Source organism: Schistocerca gregaria, chromosome X, assembly GCF_023897955.1.
Source record: "Schistocerca gregaria isolate iqSchGreg1 chromosome X, iqSchGreg1.2, whole genome shotgun sequence".
Classification (NCBI taxonomy): domain Eukaryota; kingdom Metazoa; phylum Arthropoda; class Insecta; order Orthoptera; family Acrididae; genus Schistocerca; species Schistocerca gregaria.
Genome location: NC_064931.1, coordinates 204,371,093 through 204,396,314, shown reverse-complemented (window position 1 = coordinate 204,396,314; position 25,222 = coordinate 204,371,093). Strand labels below are relative to the sequence as shown.

The following is a 25,222-nucleotide window of genomic DNA, read 5'->3' as shown; positions in this document are numbered from 1 at the left end:
CCTACACTGTTGGCGGTTCTGTGTAGGTGGCAGTTACGTTATTTTATTTCGGTGATTACAAAATAGAGTCGAATGTATGCACTGGGTAGCCAAGGCAGCTAGTTCATGGCGATTCGGTCAACCAAGTAAATGAATGTACTGAACATCCTGCTAACTACAGGGAGACTGTGTGTCAGAATTCTCATCTTGTGTGCCGCAACGGTGTTATGATAGAGAAATGAATCGTAGAGAAGAAGGTTTGGTGGTCTGTTGGACTGATGATAGTTTCATATGATGTTGGTTTCGGTTCCATTCCAACTTCTGGCAATGTCTTTTGATAGGGAGAGGCAAATTCTATTCTCTTCTGTTTACGCCAAGTGAAGAAGGTATAATGGCATTGTGGTCTGAAAAACACATTAAACATGATATTCCTTCTCTACCAAGTAGACATTAGGTGGAACCACAATAAAGTAAGGAGTGGCGACATGTAGAAACTCTATCTCCAGTAACCTTTCTTATTCTAGTTATTTATTTCTAGTGATGAAACAAACCCTGTGTATGGTCACAGGACACTTATTCCATCTTTTATTTGCGCTTCTGTATGTCGATAAAATTGGTTATGAACTGAGAATCCAACTCAAACCGCCCTTAACGCGGAATGTGATCCCTTCGTGACAATACAGCTCGACTACAACTTGTTGTTTGTTCAAAACTGCAGATTCCTCATTATCTCCACATATTGCTCATGAATGGTTTGGAATCCTGTCCCAGCACTAAACGTTTCACTATGTATTATCAAGCTTTAGCATGAGAGCAACTATCTGCTCGTGGATAATAATTTTTATTTTTAATGCATTTTCATTCGTTGTCAACACTAACGATATCTGACGTTTTTGACTCCCAGTGAGACACAGAACTATTTGCGAGATCACTGTAATTTCAAGGATGTTATTCCGAGCTGCTGGTGGAGAACAATTCGGTAGCTGACGTCTCTTTGTGTGTAGTCAACAGTGGTATGTATGGGGCTCGATTCTCAGTCAGCACTGAGCACTTCGTCATATTATTTCTTGTTCAAACATGCTCACATAGCGCTGCTAGTGTAACAAACCCATACTTAACGTTCTTTTTCTCTAGAATATAACAGCGATACGTGCTGGGTTGGCGTCCTGGGAAGGAAAAATTAATGTTCCTTCTCCTCATTTCATTTCATACATCTTGCTACTGCGAGAAAATCCTATATGTCAAAGTTGATTGTGCTTCGATAACAATCCGATTAGGTTCTGGGTTCGAATCTCTGTCCAACACAAAGCTGTACCTCACTGCCTTTCAAGTAAGTTACTTGTGAAGTAGCAATATTTAACATCTCTCGTAGTACGTTAACAGGGACAATAAATGCTGGGTAGGAATTAGCGTCCGTTAAAGATGTTGTTATGTAATTTAAAGTTGATATTTGCTAACTGATACTGTCCAAAAATGAGGTATACCACTCTCTTTATGCCTAGTCGGGAATGACTGTTAATTTCGGTCAGCCACGATACCTTAACCTGCATGATTGGTTCAAATGGGTCTGAGCACTATGGGACTCAACATCTGAGGTCATCAGTCCCCTAGAACCTAGAACTATTTAAACATAACGAACCTAAGGACATCACACACATCCATACCCGAGGCAGGATTCGAACCTGCGACCGTAGTAGTCACGCGGTTCAGTCTGAAGTGCCTAGAACCGCACGGCCACCGCGGCCTAGCCTGCATGACATGGGTTTGAATGCATATGCAGAACGAGACGGTTCGTGGTGTCATTTCAAATCATACGTATTCTCAATTAGCTGCTCGTGAATAACGTAAATTTTTAAGGACATTTTGTGTTAAATAACGAGTATGGTATGTTACTTTGAAGAGGAAATCATGAATACGACGAACTTACTACGTGCATTACCTATCTGACGTAATAATGAGAGTGCTAACATTTCAGGTATGTCATTTATTGCAATAAATGTGAGCTTACAAGCCTTAAGGGCAGTCTTATCTGTGATGAGGTGTTCCCTGATATTTTTAGTATCGTGGTATTACTTTACATCTTGAGTTGTTGCGAAACAGAGCAGTGTTTTCTAGTGCTGATTTGTTGGAACCATTTTCAGTAGTCAAACGACTGTACCAAGGAGCGATTAGAGGACCTGCCAGACAGCTGCGTTATGTAGGTCGCATGGGAACCGGGTGAAATGCAATTCAGTTCGTTCGGATACTTCTGAGCATGACTGTACCTAAAATCAGAAGGTAAATATTAAATTTTTTCACCAATAGCGAATTGCTGGAGCCTTAATTGACGATAGAATTGTTTTTGCCTGGCTGAGATTCGAGCCTAGCATCTAGCACAGTCGTTTTCTAGCCAGGAACAGACGATAAATAGCTATTGTTGGTTCACCAGTAGCGAGATGGGCGCATGTTTAGCTAGACATCAGGCGACGAAAAGTTCTCTGCTGGATGGAATTCAAACCCCGCGCACGTGGTCATGAAGAAACTTTAACTATCAAATTCTTTTCCAATAATAGCTAGGAATGGCATGTTTGTACTTTCAATGATGTGATGGAAAATACTCTGCTGGCTAGAAGTTGAATTCACAAGCCGGCCGCGGTGGCCGTGCGGTTCTGGCGCTGCAGTCCGGAACCGCGGGACTGCTACGGTCGCAGGTTCGAATCCTGCCTCGGGCATGGGTGTGTGTGATGTCCTTAGGTTAGTTAGGTTTAAGTAGTTCTAAGTTCTAGGGGACTTATGACCTAAGATGTTGAGTCCCATAGTGCTCAGACCCATTTGAACCACAACATGTCGTCATTTGGTGATCACAACGAACACAACGTCAAACCCAAAGCCGTTTTCACGAGTAGGATGGAGAGGAATGTTTGAACTTGAAAAGATGTAAGGAAACCTTTGATCTTGTAATGTTGTGATAAAAAGTTGATCATGTTGCTGTGAGTTGAAACGAACACGTTACAGCTGACAACGCACGAAGAGACGTTGAAAATGCAACTATTTTTCACCAGTAGATAGGAGTGTACATGCTAGGGCTTGAAATGAAATAATGAGTATTTTGTGCTGATCAGGATTCGAAAGCAGATAGGCGCCTTTCGAGGACGCTTAGAAGAGTTTGCAATCTTCGGGAACACAGTGAAATCGAATTCTAATCCCAGTCCAGCATCACAATTTTCAACGTCTTAGTTTCAAATAAAGTAAGAGCCTTGTGAACTTAAATGGCCATTGGTTCATTAAATGAAAAATGTTTTCTAGTTTACGACGGCTTGCAGGTGACAGAGTCTCTCTCTCCCGGGGTTTCTCCATCTGTCACAGCTCAAACGAATGCCCAGTCGGCAGCGAAGGGATGTTATCTTTACTGCGGATATTGAACTACGGAGCTTACTGGCGTTCTGCACTTGGCGTTACTAGGGGTGAAGGAGAGCTACTTGTGTGTGTTAAATTCTACGCCTGACGTGAGATGTGAACCTACACGTTTTACACATCAATACAAGATTAATCCATCAGACCACATAACCCCCTGCCAAGCACATAATTATGAATTGCAGAGTATTCATTGAGATGTAGATGCAGATGTCAAGGGACAGGTAACAGGAAGGAGGACGAGACCTGGAAATGGATAGAAGTGCAGAAGTGCAAAATATAAGCGTGAAATGCTTGCAAAGTATTGCTAACTTAGATGTGTGCCTTAGTTCGTTTTATCTTAGGACCGAGAGATAAGGAAGGACTGTTCTCAGAACGAAGAATGGGTTATAGGGAAGGGGAGATCTGAGAATACGGTTTCAAAGGTGGTGAGAGGAATGATAGAGAATAAAGACAGCACCAATTAAAAAGAAAATGTAGCATCATTGGAAACCACTACATTTGTTTACAAAGTTTTGGGGGAGTGTAATAGAAGGGCACTACGGCGATAGTGTCAGAGAGAAAGAGTGTGAGAGAGAATAGAAGAGATATTAACAAAGAGTAAACATAAATGTTCAAATGTGTGTGAAATCTTATGGGACTTAACTGTTAAGGTCATCAGTCCCTAATCTTACACACTACTTAACCTAAATTATCCTAAGGACAAACATACACACCCATGCCCGAGGGAGGTCTCGAATCTCCGCCGGGACCAGCCTCACAGTCCATGACTGCAGCATCTTAGGCCGCTCTGCTAATCCCGCGTGGCGAGTAGATATAATATGAAATCGTTGGCGTATTGTGTGGAGGACGGAGGGTGTATTCATGGATGGAGGGGAAGAGAGAGACGTATTTGAAATTGCAAAAACTACTGTGACAGAGTCCATCTACGCTGATTAATATGTAAGTATGTAGACAGGGTATAAATGAAATTAAAATAGAATACTTAACAAACTGTATATTCAAAAGAAACCCAAATTGTATCTTTTCTGTTGCCACGCGATCTTCCACTAGCTCTCAATGAGGAAAAATGACGAAAAAGAAGACATAACAAAACATTTTAAGAACTCTAATACTTTACCCAGAATCCTTCATTATTTTGTACTTCTATCACGCGTCTTGGCATAGAATGTATAAGCCGTCGGACGTAACAGCCTGAAGAAGCAACTTCCTCCCAGGCTTCCAGGACGCAGTCCCAAAGAGCGTCCGCAGTAGTTGGTTGGTTTCGTGGCCAGTTCTCTGTTAATGTTCTGGTGACCTCAGCCCACATGTTTTCCATGGAGTTCATATTAGCCGCCGTGGCGGCCAGTCCATGACGTTGACGCCAATCGTGGAGAGCCGCTGCTGAACAAATGCAGACTTGTGAATGGCAGAATGGTCCTCTTCCAATGTGACGTCCCCTTCTGCGTACAGCATTCGCACTGACGGAAGCATCACATTTTGCGATATGTGGGCATACTGCGCGCTGTCCAGAGTTCCTTCTATTCTGTGAAGAATTCCCGCCCCTCTCCCAGAATTCCAACCCCAGCAGGTAACAGATAGCCGGCCACGTCTTCTCGTCGTGGTTACATATTCGCGTCGATGGCGAGTCCCTTTCGCCTGTAAAAGATTCGTGGACCGACGTTATTGGTGGAAAACACCTTCTCATCAATGAAAATGACGTTGTCCCACTACAACTCGGTATAAAACGTTGTCTTTGCTGAGTTCTTGTTTCACGGTGGATCGTCGTGCATGCAGTCCAGCGTCCCTCAGCCTTCGGCGAATCGTGTCACTGGAGCCGGGGAAGTTGGTCTTCCGCAGCAACTGCTTCGCGTTCAGAAAGGGGTTTTCTCTGTTCCTAGACACTAGGTCCCTGTCTTCCTGCTGTAACATCACTCTCTTCCTGCCTGAGCCAGTGGCCCTGTTGGTGGTGCCTCTTTCAAGGCAGATCCTCCACCATCTCGTTGCAGTGGTATGTGGTATGCCATACCGTCTGCCAGCTTCTCTGATTGAACATCCTCCTTCCTGAATGAGAGCGACGACTCTACCTCGGGCGGCCGTAGTGGCCGTACGATTCTAGGCACTTCAGTCTGAAACCGCGTGACAGCTACGGTCTCAGGTTCGAATCCTGCCTCGGGCATGGATGTGTGTGATGTCCTTAGGTTAGTTAGGTTTAAGTAGTTCTAAGTTCTAGGGGACTGATGACCTAAGATGTTAAGTCCCGTAGTGCTCAGAGCCATTACGGCAGAGAGCCTGAAGTGTATTTCTGCTTACCGCTCTTATACTGATTCCAGGAGAGGAGGTAAATATATTTACGTCAAACGGAGCGGCAGAGGCAGAGGCATGCAGCGCAGCCGTGCTGGCTCGTCCCGGGCTGTTGGCCCACCAACGCCACCGCCAGCTCGCTCACTTGCGTCTCGCCTCGGCCTGGCTGGCTGGCCCGTAGCTCGCGAGCCGCGGCTAGTACAGACTCGGGCCGCATGGCCACGATCACCCCTTGAAGGATGAAAAGTTACACCTAACCTACTCAAGTCTGTAGTACAAACTAACGCAGCTACAGCTATTATGCTAGAACATGTGGAGGCACACCTACAGTTGACGATTCATTCAAATATTTGACGAACAATAACTTTCAAAAATACATTCATTTTAAACATAGCTACAACAAAATATTTCACCTAGCTAGCAATAGCATGACGTAGGAAACTATACTTTCTTGTAAGCGCTGTGCATCAGATGTAGCCTTAAGAAAACCTGTATTCAACCACGACAAGTAAGCGGAATGTAAAAGTAAACAGGTTTGGCGGCAGCTTCTCCAAATAATAGTATATACTTAGTATATAATACACGTTTTGTGCACTTATAACATGTACTCAGTGTCTCTGAAACAATACGTGCTGCACGACGGAAATTACTTTCTGCTGAGGCACTTCGTTTACATCTCAATGATACACGACTACTAGAGAACATTGCTCTTTACGGCAGTCAGTCCGGTTGTTAATTAACATCATGATATCGCAGATATTAGGCAACACGTTACTAGGGATGAGTAAGGTCTTAAGGTTTGCAACTAAACATGCTACTCCTAGCTACTACTGAATATGAAGTTGATTATTAACGTGTCTCCGTAACCATGTGTGCGGCGTCCGACTCTCAGTCCGCATACACGTTTTCGTCAGCTTATTTCTAGTTAAACGTGTGCACATCTCGCTGATGGTGGACCAACATTGGACATTTCTCGTATGTTCCTGGTTAGACAACGACGGCAGTAGGCGCCGGGTTCGAATGCCGGTCAGGCAATACAACTTCAGTCGTCATTTAAGGTTCCAACCCCGCTACTGGTGACAAACTGTGATATCTACATTCTGATTTTACGTACTTATTCAACAATCCGATTAGGTGCTGGGTTCGCATCCTTGTCCCCAGCATTACATGATGGCGTTTCAATTTTAAACATCTGCATCCTTTATTCCTTGACAATGCAACACTATACAACGTCTTTCGAGGTTAATTACCAAGAAGGTAATTGTCATGTTAGGGTTCCTGCTTTCGTACAAACATTATCGTCATTTACGTTCAAGTTGAAAACTGGTAACTGGTACTGGTGCGAACGTCAATATTTGACGTCTCTTTCTGCCTAGTGATCGAGTCTCGATAAGGCACAAAGCTTTGCTTAGTTAACAGTGGCTATACGTTCTGGGTTTGCATCCGGATCCAGAACTAAGACGTTGGTCATGTCATTTAAAGTACAACTTCGTGTACAAATAATTGTTGACGAGTAATGTGAACAATGATATTACTTGTGATTCGCTGTTAATGTTGGGATTTCCATAGAGTGGTTGCCGCCGTTAATCACGTTTTCTTTTAACTGCTTAGTATTACATAAAGTTGATGCGAAACCACTCCCCGTTGAACGTTGAACGACGTTCAGCATGTGTTGGGTAAACTTTTTAGACAGCAAAGAACTTGTTTCCAATTGCCATACAACTTTATAACTCCATATACTGTCTCAAATATTTAATTGTGCCTAAGGATTATTGAACGATTTATGTGACGAAACTAGTTGTCCCATAACATTTGAAATGTCACTTATTGTAATTAAGTTTAATTTACAAACCTTAAGGACTGTCTGATCTCTTCTGTACTGCCATGGTGTTACTTTACATCTGGACGGACTGTCATAAAGACCGGTGTTCTGTAGTAGTCTCTAGCGGTACCCATTGTGTACCTTACAGCGACTGTACTGTGGAGGGTTGAGACTATGTGCAACACAGATACGCTATGTTGGTTGCATACATTCAGATGCAGCCAACATGTTGGAATTCAGAGGTGACCCACTTTTTTTGCTGTCGAGTGTACATAAAGTCGTAGCTGATCGTGATATCCATAAAACAGGAGTAAATGAATTCTACTAAATCTGCAAGCAGTTGAGCGTGAAACATCTACAAATATAAGGTATACTGTTATTCACCTATGAACGAAGTCAAGCAGTAGCACTTCTTTCACATGAAAAGAAACTGTATTATATCCGCTGACACACACTGTTGCGATATTTCTTCTGGTATTGCGAAACCATAAATTTTTTTCCAGCTGAAACTCATTAATTTGTTGTGTGATGGAATATAAAATCAAATATGAACACAGATAGCTACGACCAGCCACTGGTGGAAATGTGAAGTGTTACATCATAAAGCACAATTTCGGTATTTATCAACTCTGTGACGATGTCCGTCACATAACCGGTATTAAAAGATTAAGCATTCATTCCATTTGAAACTGATTGCGGTGGCGCTCTCAGCTTATGCTTTTTATTTTAGCTAATCGGACTTTATTTATTACAAATTATTATTAGCTGAGAGGGCGGTACACTTAGCATTAGCGTGTAATCAGCTTGGACCGTGTTGCTAACTAACTGGCGTATGTTATAATACGAACGGTATTGATTAAGTATTCGATTTGTGTTCGTAAGTTAATTTTATTTTGCAGGATTATACGACTCAGTGTTCGAGGTCAGCGCTTTCGCTTCTGACCGACTGCCTGGCTGTTCCATTGCAGATGTGTCGCTCGGTTTAGTTTTATAGCGAGCTCTTACTTTCACTTCACTGCCTCCTCACACGCGTCGCTGGTCTACGTCGTATTTTTCTTCCGACGCCCGAGATTTCCTCGCAGACTGCGGCCACTCCTTAACCGCTAAGCGTTTGACTATCGGAAGTTAATAAAACCTCGCACCTAGAACGAATAGTATTGTCACCACGCTCCGTCACTTGTGTGCGTTAACCACAGGAGTAACACTGCTGAGAGGTTGACTCTAAACTCTGATACTTCTGGCCCGTATACATGCGTTTATACTACTACTGCTACGCCACCGTAAAGTACAAAGTGCTCCTCTGTTCAGAAGGTTGCAAACAAAAGTTAATAGCGATTGTTATCTTTTAGAATGAAACATGAATTACTGTTTTCAAATTACGGTCTATTATAGTTCCTGTTTTGGAATGGAATTTGTTGTTATTCCAGTCTATTAAAGTACATGTCTCATTCGTAAGGAACCGATACATTAGGTATGGGCTCACTGGGCTCTGGACCGTCATTTGGATGCTACACACTCCTACATGATCTCGTAGTTGACGTCTGCTCGGTATCGGCAGTTGGCATTACTCAGAATCCTTATGGCCTGACTTCAACAGGTGGCTACTCTCAGTGACGTGGGAGCAATGTTTGTGGCAAGTAAAGAATGGATTTAGTGTCTGAAATAAGTACACTGCCGGAAAAAAATAGTACACCTGTAAAGTGGACGTCTATTTTGATCCGATGACGGCGGTTTCAACGTCGCCCGCCAACAGATGGCACAGTAGCATAGCTACCAAAGTGCCATCTGTGTCTAACCTTTAATAGGGAATGCTCACAGACAGAAGGATTAGTGTGGTGCAAATGTGTAAAGCCTGCAGGCAACCATGCTACGGAGAGGCACTCGTGCTTCCTACAGGCAGATGAACAAGTCTGAAAGGGATCGAATTGTGGCCTTTTGGAGAACTGCCGCACACGTTGGACGAGCTGCGTCTGTCAACGATGCTGGTATCAGTAGTCAGGTGAATGTTGTCACACCTGTAGACGATGTTCTGGACGTCCACGTAGCGCAGACGCTCGCCAGGATCGTCGTATTGTAATGGCAGTAGTAGCGGATCCTACAGCGACTACAACATAGATACAAGGTCTTGTGATCACAGACGTGTCAACAAGAGGAGTTGGGAACCGATTATTAGCAATGGGACTACAGGTACACACACTTCTGCCCGTCTTTTACTCGCTCCACAATATCGACGTGTAAGAGCCGACTGATGTTGTCACAGGATCACTTGGAATATGGAATGCCACGCCGTAGTCTTCAGCGATGAAAGCAGGTTCTGCATAGAGGTAAATGATGGTTACTTGTGCGTACGATATAGACCTGTGAGTGCTGTATAATAGAGTGCATTCGTCCGCTACGCATTGGCAACAGCCCAGGCCTTATTGTCTGGGTACGGTAAAGTACAGCTCTCGTTCACCTTTAGCGTTTCTAGAGTGGACGTTATCCAGCCCTCGGTACGTGCAGAATTTTGTTAAACCCGTTCTTTTGCCGTTATAGCAACAGGAAGGTGACGTGTTGCTCAAATAGTATAACGCTCACCCACACACTGCCCGTGAAACACATAGTGCTCTTCAAGACATGCACGAACTTTTCTGGCTAGCACGATCCCAGGACAGTATTCGATATCTGTACAATCGACTGGATGCCAGAGTCAGCGCCTGCATTGCCGCCTGTGGGTCTTCAACACATACTGATTGGGTGTATCAGCATGGGTCGATACCTGGTACCACAGAATCACTTGTGCTATTGATCTGTGAATGTAATTATTTCATATACTTCATATGCACTGTTTCAACGATAGATTTTGAAAGCTCTAAGAAGTTGTACTATTTTTTTTCACGGCAGTGCACATTGCTTCTCTTGTACAGTTCACCACCAATAAAAAAACAATATCTGTCGATCCATGTGACAAACGAAGTGGCTTGTTTCCATCAAATACCTTCGTGAATTTTTTTGCGAAGTAACACGGCGGTGTTCAGGTACATTGTTATAGTAATAAAGACATAAGCCCTGTCCTCGATAGGATACTTCCGTCGATGTACGAATTCAGCATTATTCTCCTGTACCCGCAAAAGCGTAACACTTCGTATTTAGAATATCGGTTTTAGATGCTACTTAATTGGTCTCTGTTCTATCGCTTACCACACCATGTCAGAGCATACATACCTAACTTGTTGATCATTCTCCACCGTTTACCAATTCCCACCAGTACACGAAACTTTGTTTTTGACACACGCTTTCGCGAATTACTGTCGTTGAATCACTCTCACATCGATTGTCTATACAACTAATAAAGTTTATGGCACGACGCTATATCACCCCCTCGCAAGGTGACACGTCTCACAGTCACCACGGTCCACCCTCTTCTCTCGAGACACACTTCTCGCGCTTCCGTATATTTTGCAATAAGGCCCTTCGGCTGATGACTGTGCCTTCCACCGACCCTGGATTGCTTCTATACTCTTTCTTTCAACATGTATTCTTAGATATTATTGTAATCCTCTTTAAATACATTTAATGCGCATAATTTGACAGTCTCTTTTTAATTTGCTTTTTACTTCGATTCTCCTAAGCAGTTTTTATATTCTCTTTACACGTTTACTTCCAGATTTCAAATTGTCCTACTCACTTCCCCCACCACCAGTGGCCTCCCGAATCATTCCCCCATTTGAGAATCCCACTGACGTCATAACAAAGACTGGTCTATGTGCCACTATCTTCCACAATTATTCGCCATGAAAACAATTTTTTTTAAAAAAGTTCATAACATCCTAAGTAAAGCATGATCGCTACATTATGTCAGCATCAACTCAAAACCAACAAAAGCCATTACCCTAACATGAGTGAGCGATGCTAGTATAAGTAATTTACTGACTTCAAAAAGTAAGTTACACATGTCCGACACTAAGATCACTGCGCAAGAAAAGTGGCGCATTGACAGAAGCGAGGGAATGTCTCGGGTTTCTTGCAGACGTAGTTCCAAATTTTGAGAAAATACACTAGGCCAAATTCTGTTCTACAAATAATCATACCAAAAATTAATGAAGCACGTGAACAGGAGACAGCAAATAGGGCAGAATATCCAAAAGTCTGAATATACGTATTGATGAGAACTTGAAGAAACATTTTACTGAGCTTCTCCAACAATGAAGTTCAGCTAATTTCGCTCCTCGTATAATTGCTAGTACTGGAAAGATTGATCTATCTCCTGACGTATCTTGCACATTTACGCTCAGTAGCGCTGTATCAAATAATTTTCTGAATTTCCTCATCATTTGAACAGGAAGTATTGATTGCTCAAAAGCGAGCAGTAAGAATAATATGTGGTGATCACCCTCGGTTGTCATGTAGATACCCCATCAAGGAGTTAGGAATTTTAACAGAACCATCACAATACATATGTTCTCTAACTAAATTCGTCATAAATAAACCATTACTACGGTTGTTTGCGGACACTTGGTGACCAAGTTGAAATATGGTGTCATGTATCTGTGACCCTTTGAAAAGTTGTGCAGTATTCAATAGAAGTTGCTTGACTAATGATAGAAACGTGTTACTTACTTTCCGAAGTCCCCACGTAAATTCCGATGTTGGCAGACGACGCTTCATTCCCCTGTATCTACGCATCCATACCTTGTAGGATTTTAGAGCTGTACATTTGTCGTTCTCAACTGGCCCACTTGTGGCAGTTGGCGGCTGATATAGACCCAGGCACATCGGCAGTTCGAAGTCTTGTAGTTCACGTTGCTGACTCACGATCATAGCGCCATGGGTTCGTTTTATGGTAGCGTGGGGCACTTTCTCCGCTCAGGAATCAGTGTGTGTGTTTTCATTATCATTTCATCATCATCGACGCACAAGTTGCCGAAGTGCCGTCAAATAAAAAGGCACGTGTCAGGTGGTCGAACAACATAGATGCAGTCTAAAAAAATGTTCAAATGTGTGTGAAATCTTATGGGACTTAACTGCCAATGTCATCAGTCCCTAAGGTTACACACTACTTAACCTAAACTATCCTAAGGACACACACACACACCCATGCCCGAGGGAGGACTCGAACCTCCGCCGGGACCAGCTGCACAGTCCATGACTGCAGCGCCATAGACCGCTCGGCTAACCCCGCGCGGCTCTGGTGCAGTCTCTCGACCAATACTGCCAAATGCACATTTCCTTTTTACACGCAGGCACGATGACGCTCAGCCACCACGAGTAGTCCACACGTACATGTGGATCTACATCTGTACTCTGCAAGTTACCTGACGGTGTGTGGGGCGGTGGTCCTCTGGTACCACTAACTGATTCTCCCTTCCCTGTTCCACTCTCCAATTGCGCGTGAAAAGAGTGATAGCCGGTAAACTTACGTATTAACTTTAATTTTTCGAATTTTCTCGTGGTGGTCGTTTGGCGAGATATATGTAGGAGGGCGTAATGTGTTGTCCGACTCTTCCGGAAAGTATTCTGTCGAAATTTCAATAGAAAACCTCTCCGTGATGCATAAAACCTCTATTGTAGCGTCGGCCACTGGAGTTTGTTGACCTTGTCAGTATCGCTGTCGTGCCGAGCAAACGCTCCCGTGACGAAATGCACTGCTCTTCGTGGATCTTCTCTAGCTCTTATTAGTATTGTTTGGTAAGGGTCCCAGATTGATTAACGATACTCAAGAATCAGTATAACAAGTCCCTTGTAAGCCACTTCTTTCGTGGATGGATTACATTCCCTTAGGATTCTTACTGTGAATCTATCTGGCATCTGCTTCTCTTGCTATCAATTTCATGTAGTCATTCCACTTCAGGTCTCTCTGCATATTTTACGGTAGATACTGTTTATAATTGAAAGAAAACAGCCCTCGGTCACTATTTTAACGAATTAACCGGGTTTCGACACTGCTAGGAGTATCTTCCTCAGAATTTAAATCAAAGAATGGTGTATAACATGGTCACAGAATTACGATTAAATACGTATGGGCTCTGAGCACTATGCGACTCAACATCTGTGGTCATCAGTCGCCTAGAACTTAGAACTAATTAAACATAACTAACCTAAGGACATCACACACATCCATGCTCGAGGTAGGATTCGAACCTGCGACCGTAGCAGTCGCGCGCTTCCTGACTGAGCGCCCAGAACCGCGAGACCACCGCGGCCGGGTAAATACGTATGATACAGAGTATAAGTACAGAATCATCGTAAAAGATTGGCAGTACTTATATGTCATTTGTAAAATAATAAGTATGCCAAAAGGGCATTTTACAAATGAGATGTAAGTACTGCCAATCTTTAACAATGATTCTGTACTTGTACTCTGTATCATAAGCTTTTAGTCATAATTCTGTGACCATGTTACACAGGGTGTTACAAAAAGGTGCGGCCAAACTTTCAGGAAACATTCCTCACACACAAAGAAAGAAAATATGTTATGTGGACATGTGTCCGAAAACGCTTACTTTCCATGTTAGAGTTCATTTTATTACTTCTCTTCAAATCACATTAATCATGGAATGGAAACACGCAGCAACAGAAAGTACCAGCGTGACTTCAAACACTTTGTTACAGGAAATGTTCAAAATGTCCTCCGTTAGCGAGGATACATGAATCCACCCTCCCGTCGCATGGAATCCCTGATGCGCTGATGCAGCCCTGGAGAATGGCGTATTGTATCACAGCCGTCCACAATACGAGCACGAAGAGTCTCTATATTGGTACCGGGGTTCCGTAGACAAGAGCTTTCAAATGCCCCCATAAATGTAAGTCAAGAGGGTTGAGGTCAGGAGAGCGTGGAGGCCAAGGAATTGGTCCACCTCTACCAATCAATCGGTCACCGAATGTGTTGTCGAGAAGCGTACGAACACTTCGACTGAAATGTGCAGGAGCTCCATCGTGCATGAACCACATGTTGTGTCGTACTTGTAAAGGCACATGTTCTAGCAGCACAGGTAAAGTATCACGTATGAAATCATGATAACGTGCTCCATCGAGCGTAGGTGGAAGAACATGGGGCCCAATGAAGACATCACCAACAATGCCTGCCCAAACGTTCACAGAAAATCTGTGTTGATGACGTGATTGCACAATTGCGTGCGGATTCTCGTCAGCTCATACATGTTGATGGTGATATTTTACAATTTCATCACGTCGGAATGAAGCCTCATCCGTAAAGAGAGCATTTGCACTGAAATGAGGATTGACACATTGTTGGATGAACGATTCGCAGAAGTGTACCCCTGGAGGCCAATCAGCTGCTGATAGTGCATGCACATGCCGTACATGGTACGAAAACAACTCGTTCTCCCGTAGCACTCTCCATACCGTGACGTGGTCAACGCTACCTTGTACAGCAGCAACTTTTTTGACGCTGACATTAGCGTTATCGTCAACTGCACGAAGAATTGCCACGTCCATTGCAGGTGTCCTCGTCGTTCTAGGTCTTCCCCAGTCGCGAGTCATAGGCTGGAATGATCCGTGCTCCGTAAGACGCCGATCAATTGCTTCGAACTTCTTCCCATCGGGACACCTTCGTTCTGGAAATCTGTCTCGATACAAACGTTCCGCTCCACGGCTATTGCCCCGTGCTAATCCATAAATCAAATGGGCATCTGCCAACTCCGCATTTGTAAACATTGCACTGACTGCAAAACCACGTTCGTGATGAACACTAACCTGTTGATGCTATGTAATGATGTGCTTGATGCTAGTACTGTAGAGCAATGAGTCGCATGTCAACACAAGCACCGAAGTCAACATTACCTTCCTTCAATTGGGCCAACTGGCGGTGAATCGAGGAAGTACAGTACATACTGACGAAACTAAAGTGAGCTCTAACATGGAAATTAAGCGTTTCCGGACACATGTCCACATAACATCTTTTCTTTATTTGTGTGTGAGGAATGTTTCCTGAAAGTTTGGCCGTACATTTTTGTAACACTCCTAGCAGTGTCGAAACCCGGTTAATTTGCTAAAAATAGTGACCGGTGCTGTTTTCTTTCAATTATAACTATTCACGGTCTCTGAACGTGCAACCATGTACAAAATTTTGTGATACTGTTTACAGCTATTTGTCATCAATGGTGTAGTTGCACAGTAGTGGATTTCTTCTCCAATGTGTATAAAGAAAATGAAAAAACTACTGTTTGTACTGAAGACGGGGTGCATTGTTTGTTTGCAGGCGGGAGGACCTGACTGGGCTGTACAACTGCACTTGGAGCTCGTGCCGCGAGGGGTGCACCAGCGATGTGTACTCATGCACTCACCTGTATGTGAACTACAAGCGACCCCTGTACGAGTACAAGGGAGAGAATGAGAGCGAGGCTGCCGCCGTGCTTGCGGCCGGGCCCGTTGTGTGCGAGCGCGAGGCTGTTCTCCTCGTCAACATCAAGGGCTGCGGCTACCCGCCGGAGGTGGTGTGTGACAACTTCACCGCAAGCTACGGCACCGAGGGGGCCACCTACCCCTGTTACTTCTCCAGGGTCAACAAGTCACAGGTCATCCCGCTGTACGAGCGAGAGCACCACGTGTCCATCATTATCAACTACCTGGCCATACCACTGATCATCACGATTGCGTCGTCGCTGGTCCTGTGCGCCATGCACTGCGACTGCTCCGCCACTGAGCGCTTGCGTCGCTTCAAGTCTCGGGCCACAATGCGTGACTTCAGGTAACTATCTCTGCCATCCGCCTGGATCTTGCCTGATCTAGTAGCGGCTACAATAGTTAGAATTAGAAGTACTCATAGCTAGCCTAAGCTTAGTACTAGAATCAAACACCGTGTCAGTCAGCATGTATCATCCGAAGAGCGTTCACGCAGACACCCACACATGTGCAGCTGCAGAATAGAGCACGGTCTCTGGCACAAAACCGAGACTACTATAAAAAGCAAGTTTCACATCACTGGTAGATTAATTTATGCAATGAGCATTTCATCGGTAGGTTTAGCACGCCTCAACGCATTTTCAACCTCAGCCCATCGCAGTACGACAATATGAATATATTAATACATTTCTCTACTACGAGTATTCGAACTTTCTACTATTCAGTGATAGCAAGTATATCGGGCTATAGACGAATAATAATTCCCGGTATTCCTAGAGTATTTGTAGCCTAATTGGTGAAGGAAGAGCAGCTACTGTTGATTATAAGCAGCATTTCATTTCCGTCGCTTGTAAACTTGCCCTCTTCTTCTTCCTCCTCTCCTTCCTCATCCTCTTCCTTGGCACGTATTCCGCGATGTATCGGAGTTCGCCGCCTTTGGCTTTCTGTCTCCACTGGGGACGGTTTTCTGCTTGGTCAGGACGGAGACCCGCTGTCGTGATGTCTACATGGAGGGTATCCAGCCAAAATTTCCTCGTTCTTTTACCACCGCATTGCAACTAAACTCCCATTTTTTTATCTGCTCGGAGTACGTGTCCATACAGTTGTGTACCAGCTATGGATAGAAAAATGCGTTGTTGTTGGGGCCTTCACTCCGAAGACTGCTTTCATGCAGCTCTCCATGCCTTCTATCCTGTGTGTACCTCTTCATCTCTGAATACCTATTGCAAAACACATCCTTCTGAATCTGTTTACTGTATTCATCTCTTGGTGAAGAGCCCGTACTTCCCTCCATTACTAAGCTAGAGATCCCTTGATGTCTCAGAATGTGTCTTATCAACCGATCACTTTTTTTGGTCTAGTTGTGCCACAAATCTCTTGTCTCATCGATTTATTCAGTACCTCATCATTAGTTAAATGCTCTACTCACCTAATCTTCAACATTATTCTGAGCACCTAATTTCTTAACCTTCTATTCTCTATTTGTCTAAACTGCTTATCGTCCATGTTTCACTTCCATACATGGTTCCACTCAATATGTTGTTGTTGTTGTTGTTGTTGCGGTCTTCAGTCCTGAGACTGGTTTGATGCAGCTCTCCATGCTACTCTATCCTGTGCAAGCTTCTTCATCTCCCAGTACCTACTGCTGCCTACATCCTTCTGAATCTGATTAGTGTACTCATCTCTTGGTCTCCCTCTACGATTTTTACCCTCCACGCTGCCCTCCAATACTAAACTCGTGATCCCTTGATGCCTCAGAACATGTCTTACCAACCGATCCCTTCTTCTTGTCAAGTTGTGCCACAAACTCCTCTTCTCCCCAATTCTATTCAATACCTCCTCATTAGTTACATGATCTATCCACCTTATCTTCAGCATTCTTCTGTAGCACCACATTTCAAAATCTTCTATTCTCTTTTTGTCCAAACTATTTATCGTCCATGTCTCACTTCCATACATGCTACATTCCACACAAATACTTTCAGAAACGACTTCCTGACACTTAAATCTATACTCGATGTTAACAAATTTCTCTTCTTCAGAAATGATTTCCTTGCCATTGCCAGTCTACATTTTATATCCTCTCTACATCGACCATCATCAGTTATTTTGCTCCCCAAATAGCAAAACTCCTTTACTACTTTAAGTGTCTCATTTCCTAATCTAATTCTCTTAGCAGCACCTGATGTAATTCGACTACATTCCATAATCCTTGTTTTTCTTTGTTGATGTTCGTCTTGTATCTTCCTTTCAAGACACTGTGCACTCCCTTCAACTGCTCTTTTACTGTTTCTCACACAATTACAATGTCATCGGCAAACCTCAAACTCTTTATTTCTTCTCACGGAACTTTAATTAATACTCCCGGTTTTTCGTTGGTTTACTTTACTGCTTGTTCAGTGTACAGATTGAGTAGCAGCGTGGATAGCTACATCCCTATCTCACTCCAATCTCAACCACTGCTTCCTTTTCATATACCTCGATTCTCACAACTGCCGCGTGGCGCTTCTCATAACTGCCATGTGGTTTCTGCACAAGTTTTAAACAGGCGTTCACTCCCTGTTTTCATCCCTGCTACCTTAAATATTTCAAAGACAGTATTCCAGTCAACATAGTTAAGAGCTTTCTCTGAGTCTACAAGCGTTATAAACATAGGTTTGTCTTTCCTTAACCTATATTCTAAGAGAAGTCATGGGATCTTTATTGCGTCACGTGTTCCTGCATTTCTCGGGAATCCACACTGATCTTCCTCGAGGTTAGCTTCTACCAGTTTTTCCATTCTTCTTAAAGAATTCTTGACGGTATTTTGCATCCATGACTTACGTAACTGATAGTGCGCCCATTTTCAGACCTGTCAGCAACTTCTTTCTATGGAAATGGAATTACTTTATTCTTCTTTAAATCTGAAGGTATTCCGCCTCTCTCACAAAATACAGTACACAATTGAAGCACGAACATTTTGCCACTGAAAGGAACAGCTTAACTTTCATGGATCGCAACTTCTGTGGCAGTTTACAATTGCGTGTGGTTGTTTCATACTTGGTGGAAGATTTGTTTCAAGTACATATCACACAAATAGCAACTGTGCTGCGAGGCAACAGTGGTCTGACAAGTCCACGCCACAGAGGTGTATGAATAAGTGCAATGTTTACAATCATTAAATTTTGATTTGGTCTAGTTGTGCCACAAATTTCTTGTCTCATCGGTTTATTCAGTACCTCATCATTAGTTAAATGTTCTACTGATCTAATCTTCAACATTCTTCTGTAGCCCAAATTTTTAAATCTTCTATTCTCTGTTTGTCTAAACTGCTTATCGTGCTTCAATTATCTTAAGTACAACGAACACTGCCATGAACTGTAAGCTTGGTGCACAACAAAAACAATTTGACTCGCCATTATGACAACAGTACTCTGAACTCACTGGACGACGCTAACTTACTAATAGCTCTCGGTGCCATACTGTAGGGTCGGATACACAATCATAGTGAGATGACTCCCGGTATATGAGAACTGCTTGATTGCTGTGCCGTTCATATGAGAAATTCGTGTGGCGCTGGCGCCTGGGAACTGCGAGAGGCGTGGGCCCCACCGCTGACGCTGCGCAAGCTTGTAATATCTTTTCGATGGTCGACCTCTTGCTTCGAGTGTCGATTGTTGACATTACCGAACATGCCACCTTAGGTGGCTTTCACTCGTCATCTCAACGATCGGTGCCACACCAGGCGTCTGCAAATTTCATCATTGGTCACATGGTCGTGAAGTGACAGGCCATAGGTTCACCAAAACATTTAAGTTTCCATTACAGATAGTCCTTGCTCTGCTTCTTTTGTTGCGAGTCAACATTCTGCACAGTACAAATAACTAGGCGGATTGCAGAGTGGTATATTTTCGACGTGTGTTTGTCCAGAATTTCTTTTATCACAAAGCACACCAGTTATTGGCCACCATTCACTCTCTGCACTGATAACGTTATTTGTGATTTAGGGAAAGGATTTGTCGTCATCAGTTATTTTTGAGCAAAGCTATTTGAAGATTTTAGTCATTCGCATATATATAGCTTCGGTCTTGACAGTAGGAACATAATTTGCATCAGCTGACAGGTATTCAGCCTTCTTTGTATTTAGGACTAGTACGGTATGTTGAAGGCGGTTTTTCCATGCTTGGAGTTGTCTTCGAAGGTCATTAAAGTCTTCAGCCACGAGTAGATCATCATCACCATACAGTGTTGTCCAAAGTGCTTATTTCTGAAGATCTCTGGTGATCGTGTTCATTATTATAGTTAAAGAGGAGGGGAGAAAGAGCAGATCATTGGTGGACACCCATAGCTACGGAAAAGTTACCTTATACTGTAATAACAGAATGAACTCCACTTTAACGGTTGTGATAGAGCAGCTGGACTCCTTCAGGTAGTTCCTCAGGTAATTCATGTTGTTGGAGGGCAGTCCGTATGGTATCACATGATACTCGGTCAAAAAAGTCTTCTTGAGGTAAAGGAAAGGAAAGTGAAGCTGCTTAGACTTCTCATCGATAATATCTCCTCTACATGTACTCCTGCTATTCTTTCCCCCTACCACCCCGTCAACTCCCGCTTTTAGCAGCGACTTATCTCATAATACGAGCCCAACGATTCTATTTATTCTTGTAATTATTTTCTTCCGCATATATTATTTCTCGATGATTCATTGTAGTACGTCTTCCTATCTTACTTGATCGATCCACTTTATGCTGCACATGATCCTGTAATACCACATTTCAAGGACTTTCGTGTCTGTTGTCTCCATTTTCACCCATACAGAACTGTGATCAAAACTCAGATTTCATCACCTTTTTCTGATCTCGGGTTTTATATTTCGGCGAGATGTACTACATCCACTGTGCCGCAGCTGTTAACGTTGCAGGCTGCCGTGCTGTCTGTCTTCAGTTCAGACCCGACCAGCTCCAATTATTTTTTACTAAGTGTTTATTATTTCTGGAAAGTTCTCGTAATTTCCTATGTCGCAATGTTCGTATATTATGAAACATCCGATATTTGTATAAATAGCAGCACTCTCTGTCCAAGAGGTAAGATAAGTTCTGTCTCTCCATTGGTGTTGGTAGTAAACGTACTTTATTGACGGACCTTCTTTCAGATTTGGACTTTAGGGTGGCTACGACGTGACACTGGTTAAGTGGTGGACACCCGGGTTCTTCAAAACAGCTACATCGCCGTGCCTCGAATTAGACAACGTAAAAGCTGTCGCTTCCACGGACGGGAACTGGAACATGAGCTTTTCATCGTTCTCACGTTCCGTTTAATCAGGAGACCAACGGATCCCAAAACAGCAGCAAGTCAGCTGCACATCACACATCCATCAGTGTTTTCCGGAGACTCTGAATAGGACTCGACGAAATAGCTGACTGTTTCGACCGAATCGCTAGATACAACTGGTAGAACGAGATAACGTGTGTGGCAATTGTGTACTTGTAGTTGGACAGCATAGCTGAGCCGTGGATCGAGAACAACAGACAGGAGATCAGCAAATGGGATAAATTTCAGACCACTCTGAAGGAAACGTTTGGCAACAACCGTTGACAAGTCTACAGAGTGGAAGAACAGTCGAAGATCGCAGCCCAAACGCGTAAGGAAACGACACAGTCCTACATACAGAACTTTTTGGCCCTATGCCGTGTTGTAAATCCAAATATGACTGAATCTGAGAAAATCTCACGCTTGATGCTGGAGTTACAGAACAAATGTACCAAGCTCTTGTGGGAATGTGTGTCACAACTGAGGAATTCGTGAAGTGTTGCCAGAGCATCGACTTTGCGTGTATCATACGTCCAGGCAGCGAGAGAAGAGATACAATATTTTATTGCAGTCAGAACCTTCGGATCGAGTAAGCAACAGACAGAAGATACATCAGGAGGCAGTATAGAATGATAAAGAAGAGCGGTATCTGTCTTTGGCACCAATCGCCACCAGCAGCCAAGTGCGTCAGGAAGAATGGACTCCGCCAACTTGGACCTATGCCGCAACCATCAAACTACAACCCAGTACCCGGCCAACGCAGGTAAAACCAACACCCCCGTCAAGTATAACGTCCCACAGAACAGATGTTTGGAAGACAAAGGACATTGTACGCTACTGCAGAGAAAGGAGGCGAGTTTTCGCCGACTCCTACAACGCCAACCATCACAAGAGTCCTACTCATTCCAGTCAACAGCAGACGATACGGTGGATCTTTGGGACGCAGCCCGTCGCCGTACCCTGGACGAGGTCACTCCCCTACATACCAGTGCCTACCTGCTCACTCTTTTACCCAATGAATTCAGAAAAACTAAGTGAGGCAAACATCTACATAGGTGAGGCTTTTACAGGTGGAAACCCTCCACGAACGAAGGTCACAAAGAGGTCAGGGAACCTGTAGGGCCCCTAGTCAACTCAGAAGCTTACTTTTTTAACGTCGGATATTCATCGTCGACTATGTTCTTGATACAAAAAAGCTTATGCCGAAAGTTATGAGAACTGTGTCTCACCGACAGGAACGTGCAGTGCAAGAGTAGCTATCAGTGGCAAACAAAGTATCATGCATTACTACCATAACAGCCAACGCAGGTGAGACAGCGAGTGGTAGCCATTCCATACCAATTTTACAATGCTTTCAAATCCGGAATGGAAAAAAAGACAGACCAAGCGGATCATGCTAAAACGCTGTATCAACATTCCATCATTCTCCAATTAGTCAGCACTTGTTCAATGTGTCGCCGGCTGAACGACAGGAAATACGGGATGAATGCTGCAAGGTGACATCGTTGAACATTCAGAGAGTCCTTGATCCTCTCCTGAGGTCATGATGAAAGTGAAGGTTGTGCGTCAGCTACCAACGACTGAACTAAATCACGATAGAAGATGTATATCCATTACAGAACATCGATGAAATTCTAGACTGCTTGAGAGGAGCAAAGGATTTCTCAGCTACGGACATGCAGAAAGACTACTAGCCTCCCCCTCCTCGCGAACCCACACAGAGACACACAGGCAGACACTCACTCACACACACACACACACACACACACACACACACACACACACAAAATCAAGCATGTCCCTCCATTGCCAAACTTATCATTCCTCTATACCTCAGGATGTGTCCTGTCAAAGAGCCCCTTATTTTAGTCAATTTGTGCCATACTCTTTTTCTCCTCAATTCGATCCCATATATTTTCAGTAGTTATCCAACCTACCAATGTAATTTTCAGCATTCTTCCGTAGCACAACATTCCGAATGTTTCTATTCTCTTCATTGTCTGAACATTCTGTTGTTCACGTTTCACTTCCATAGAAGTCTACGCTCCAAAAGAATATTTTCAGGAAAGGCTTGGAACACTTGACGTTTATATTCAGTTATAACAATTTTTTCTTTTTCAGATGCACTTATCTTCCTATTTCCAGTCTGTATTGTATATCCTCAACACTTTAGACATCGATAGTTGTTTTGCTGCCCAAATAGCAAAACTCACCGACTGTTAATGCCTATTTGATAACCTCATTCCCTCAGCATCACCTGATATGATTCCACTGAATTTCGACACCACTTTTTTCCCTTAGTTGAGATTCATCTTACAGCATCTTTCGAAGACAAGATTCGATTCAGGCCAGTATACTTCTCCGTAATGGAAGCAGTCATGCTAAACCGCGCGGTTGTTCGAACGGATGAACGCTCTTGCACTCTTGAGCGACACAAAAGTCAGTGGCACATATTCTTCCGTGAACATCTGGTTCACACTCCTCAGCATCCATACAACACCCATTGTCAAGCAATAGGTTAGATATTACTGCAGCTAAGTCAGTATCAATGAAGTTGCTATTCTCATCTCACCTTCTTCAGTACAGCACACATTTATTTCATCTGGCAGTAGAAGTCATTGAGATTCCACTTTCACAACGTTAGTATTTTGCATACCAACTAAACTTAAACGATAAATTTCTGTCTCTGTATTTTCTGCTCTCTTGCAGACACTACTCTCTTTTAACCTACTTCGCACAAAAGTAGTCAAACTTATCACCAGATGACCAAGGAGGTGCATGTTTTCAACCCACCAATCGCCAATTCTTGCTGCCTCTTCTCTGCTTTTCTTGATCAACCTCTATTTTCTCTGCCGTATCTGCATGGTCTACACCAACAGCCTTTACTTTCTTAGAAGTGTTTGTATTGGCTTCTGGCAGCTGAGAGCCTTGGAATGCTAAAATCTGCAACATTTCCTCCAGGGTAGTCCCCTGTGCTACCGCAAAAGACATAGTTGACATCTAACAATTACACAAAAATAACTAAAAAGTAGAGTAAAAAAGAGAACGAATAGGAGAACCATTAAATATACCTCTAATATAATACTTCGTATTACAATATAATCCTTCTGCCTGAATGCTGATTATGTGTACTGTTTTACATGTTTCTCAGCAGTCAGCCATACTCTTTACTCACAAGAAGAGAGACTGCCCATTCCAAATGGCACAAACTAAGACACACGTTAAAAATTGTTGAAACAACGTCTCAATTCACTTTCCTCAGACTGAACATACAAACACAATAAAAGACCTCGCACTTGTGAAAACTGTACCAAGATATTCGGTACAACATGGAACACACAAGAGAAAACGAGTAACCACTAAAAGCACTCATACTTAACAACACAAAATGCTCTCAGTGTTTCCGACGGACCTTCAGCCCTCTCGACTCTGTACACTGGCGCCCCTCATGTCCAATACGTCGACAAATACTACATGTCAAAGTTACTGACTGAGTATAGGGTAGCTCGTGGCAGGACACAGTATACTGCTTGCATCTCACTGGCCGTATATAGTTTTCTCTATAGTTACCCTTGAATTGAGACAAAACGCGTTGGCTTTTCCTTTCACAACCAACACGTGCAGATTTCTAGGGCGATCAGTTCTCCCTACCTACCATGTGCACTTACAGGAATGCCGGAGCTTGGAAAAGTAGGAAGTTCACTCACCACGCTTGTACCGTCGAAGCTACATAACGCAACTGGCGATGATCTCGGAGATACAGCATCCTTTCAACGAATGGCAGATGATGATGATGAAAAATTTCCGACACAAAATTGTATAGGCGTCAGGACACAATACTTCCTCCACAGATCACAGCTGTCGATGTTGCAGCCTTAACTTTTGACACCAAAATGTAGAGATTGAGACGTGACTCTTATGGTGGCAAATAAGGATGGAGCCTCGTCTCCCCACCGAAAGTGAGCAGGAGATGTGGTGGTGACTGGAATCGTATGGCGAACCGTCAGTAAACTAGCTCTAGTTATGATCGTTCTTTATTTATGTCAATTGCAAGGACGGAACTTAGTCAGACAAAAAGTGATTGGCCTTAGCGACGTAGGTGTCCGCAGAGGC

The 25,222-nt window shown here is 43.5% G+C and overlaps 1 protein-coding gene across 1 annotated transcript in view; it reads left to right on the top strand.

Moving 5' to 3' along the window:
- LOC126298132 (protein tipE) overlaps positions 1 to 25,222 on the top strand; it is a 524,094-nt gene that overhangs the window by 213,240 nt on the left and 285,632 nt on the right. The window contains exon 2 of the mRNA XM_049989449.1: positions 15,678 to 16,166. Within this exon, the coding sequence (XP_049845406.1) occupies positions 15,678 to 16,166 (489 nt within the window). The remainder of the gene's footprint in view (positions 1 to 15,677; positions 16,167 to 25,222) is intronic.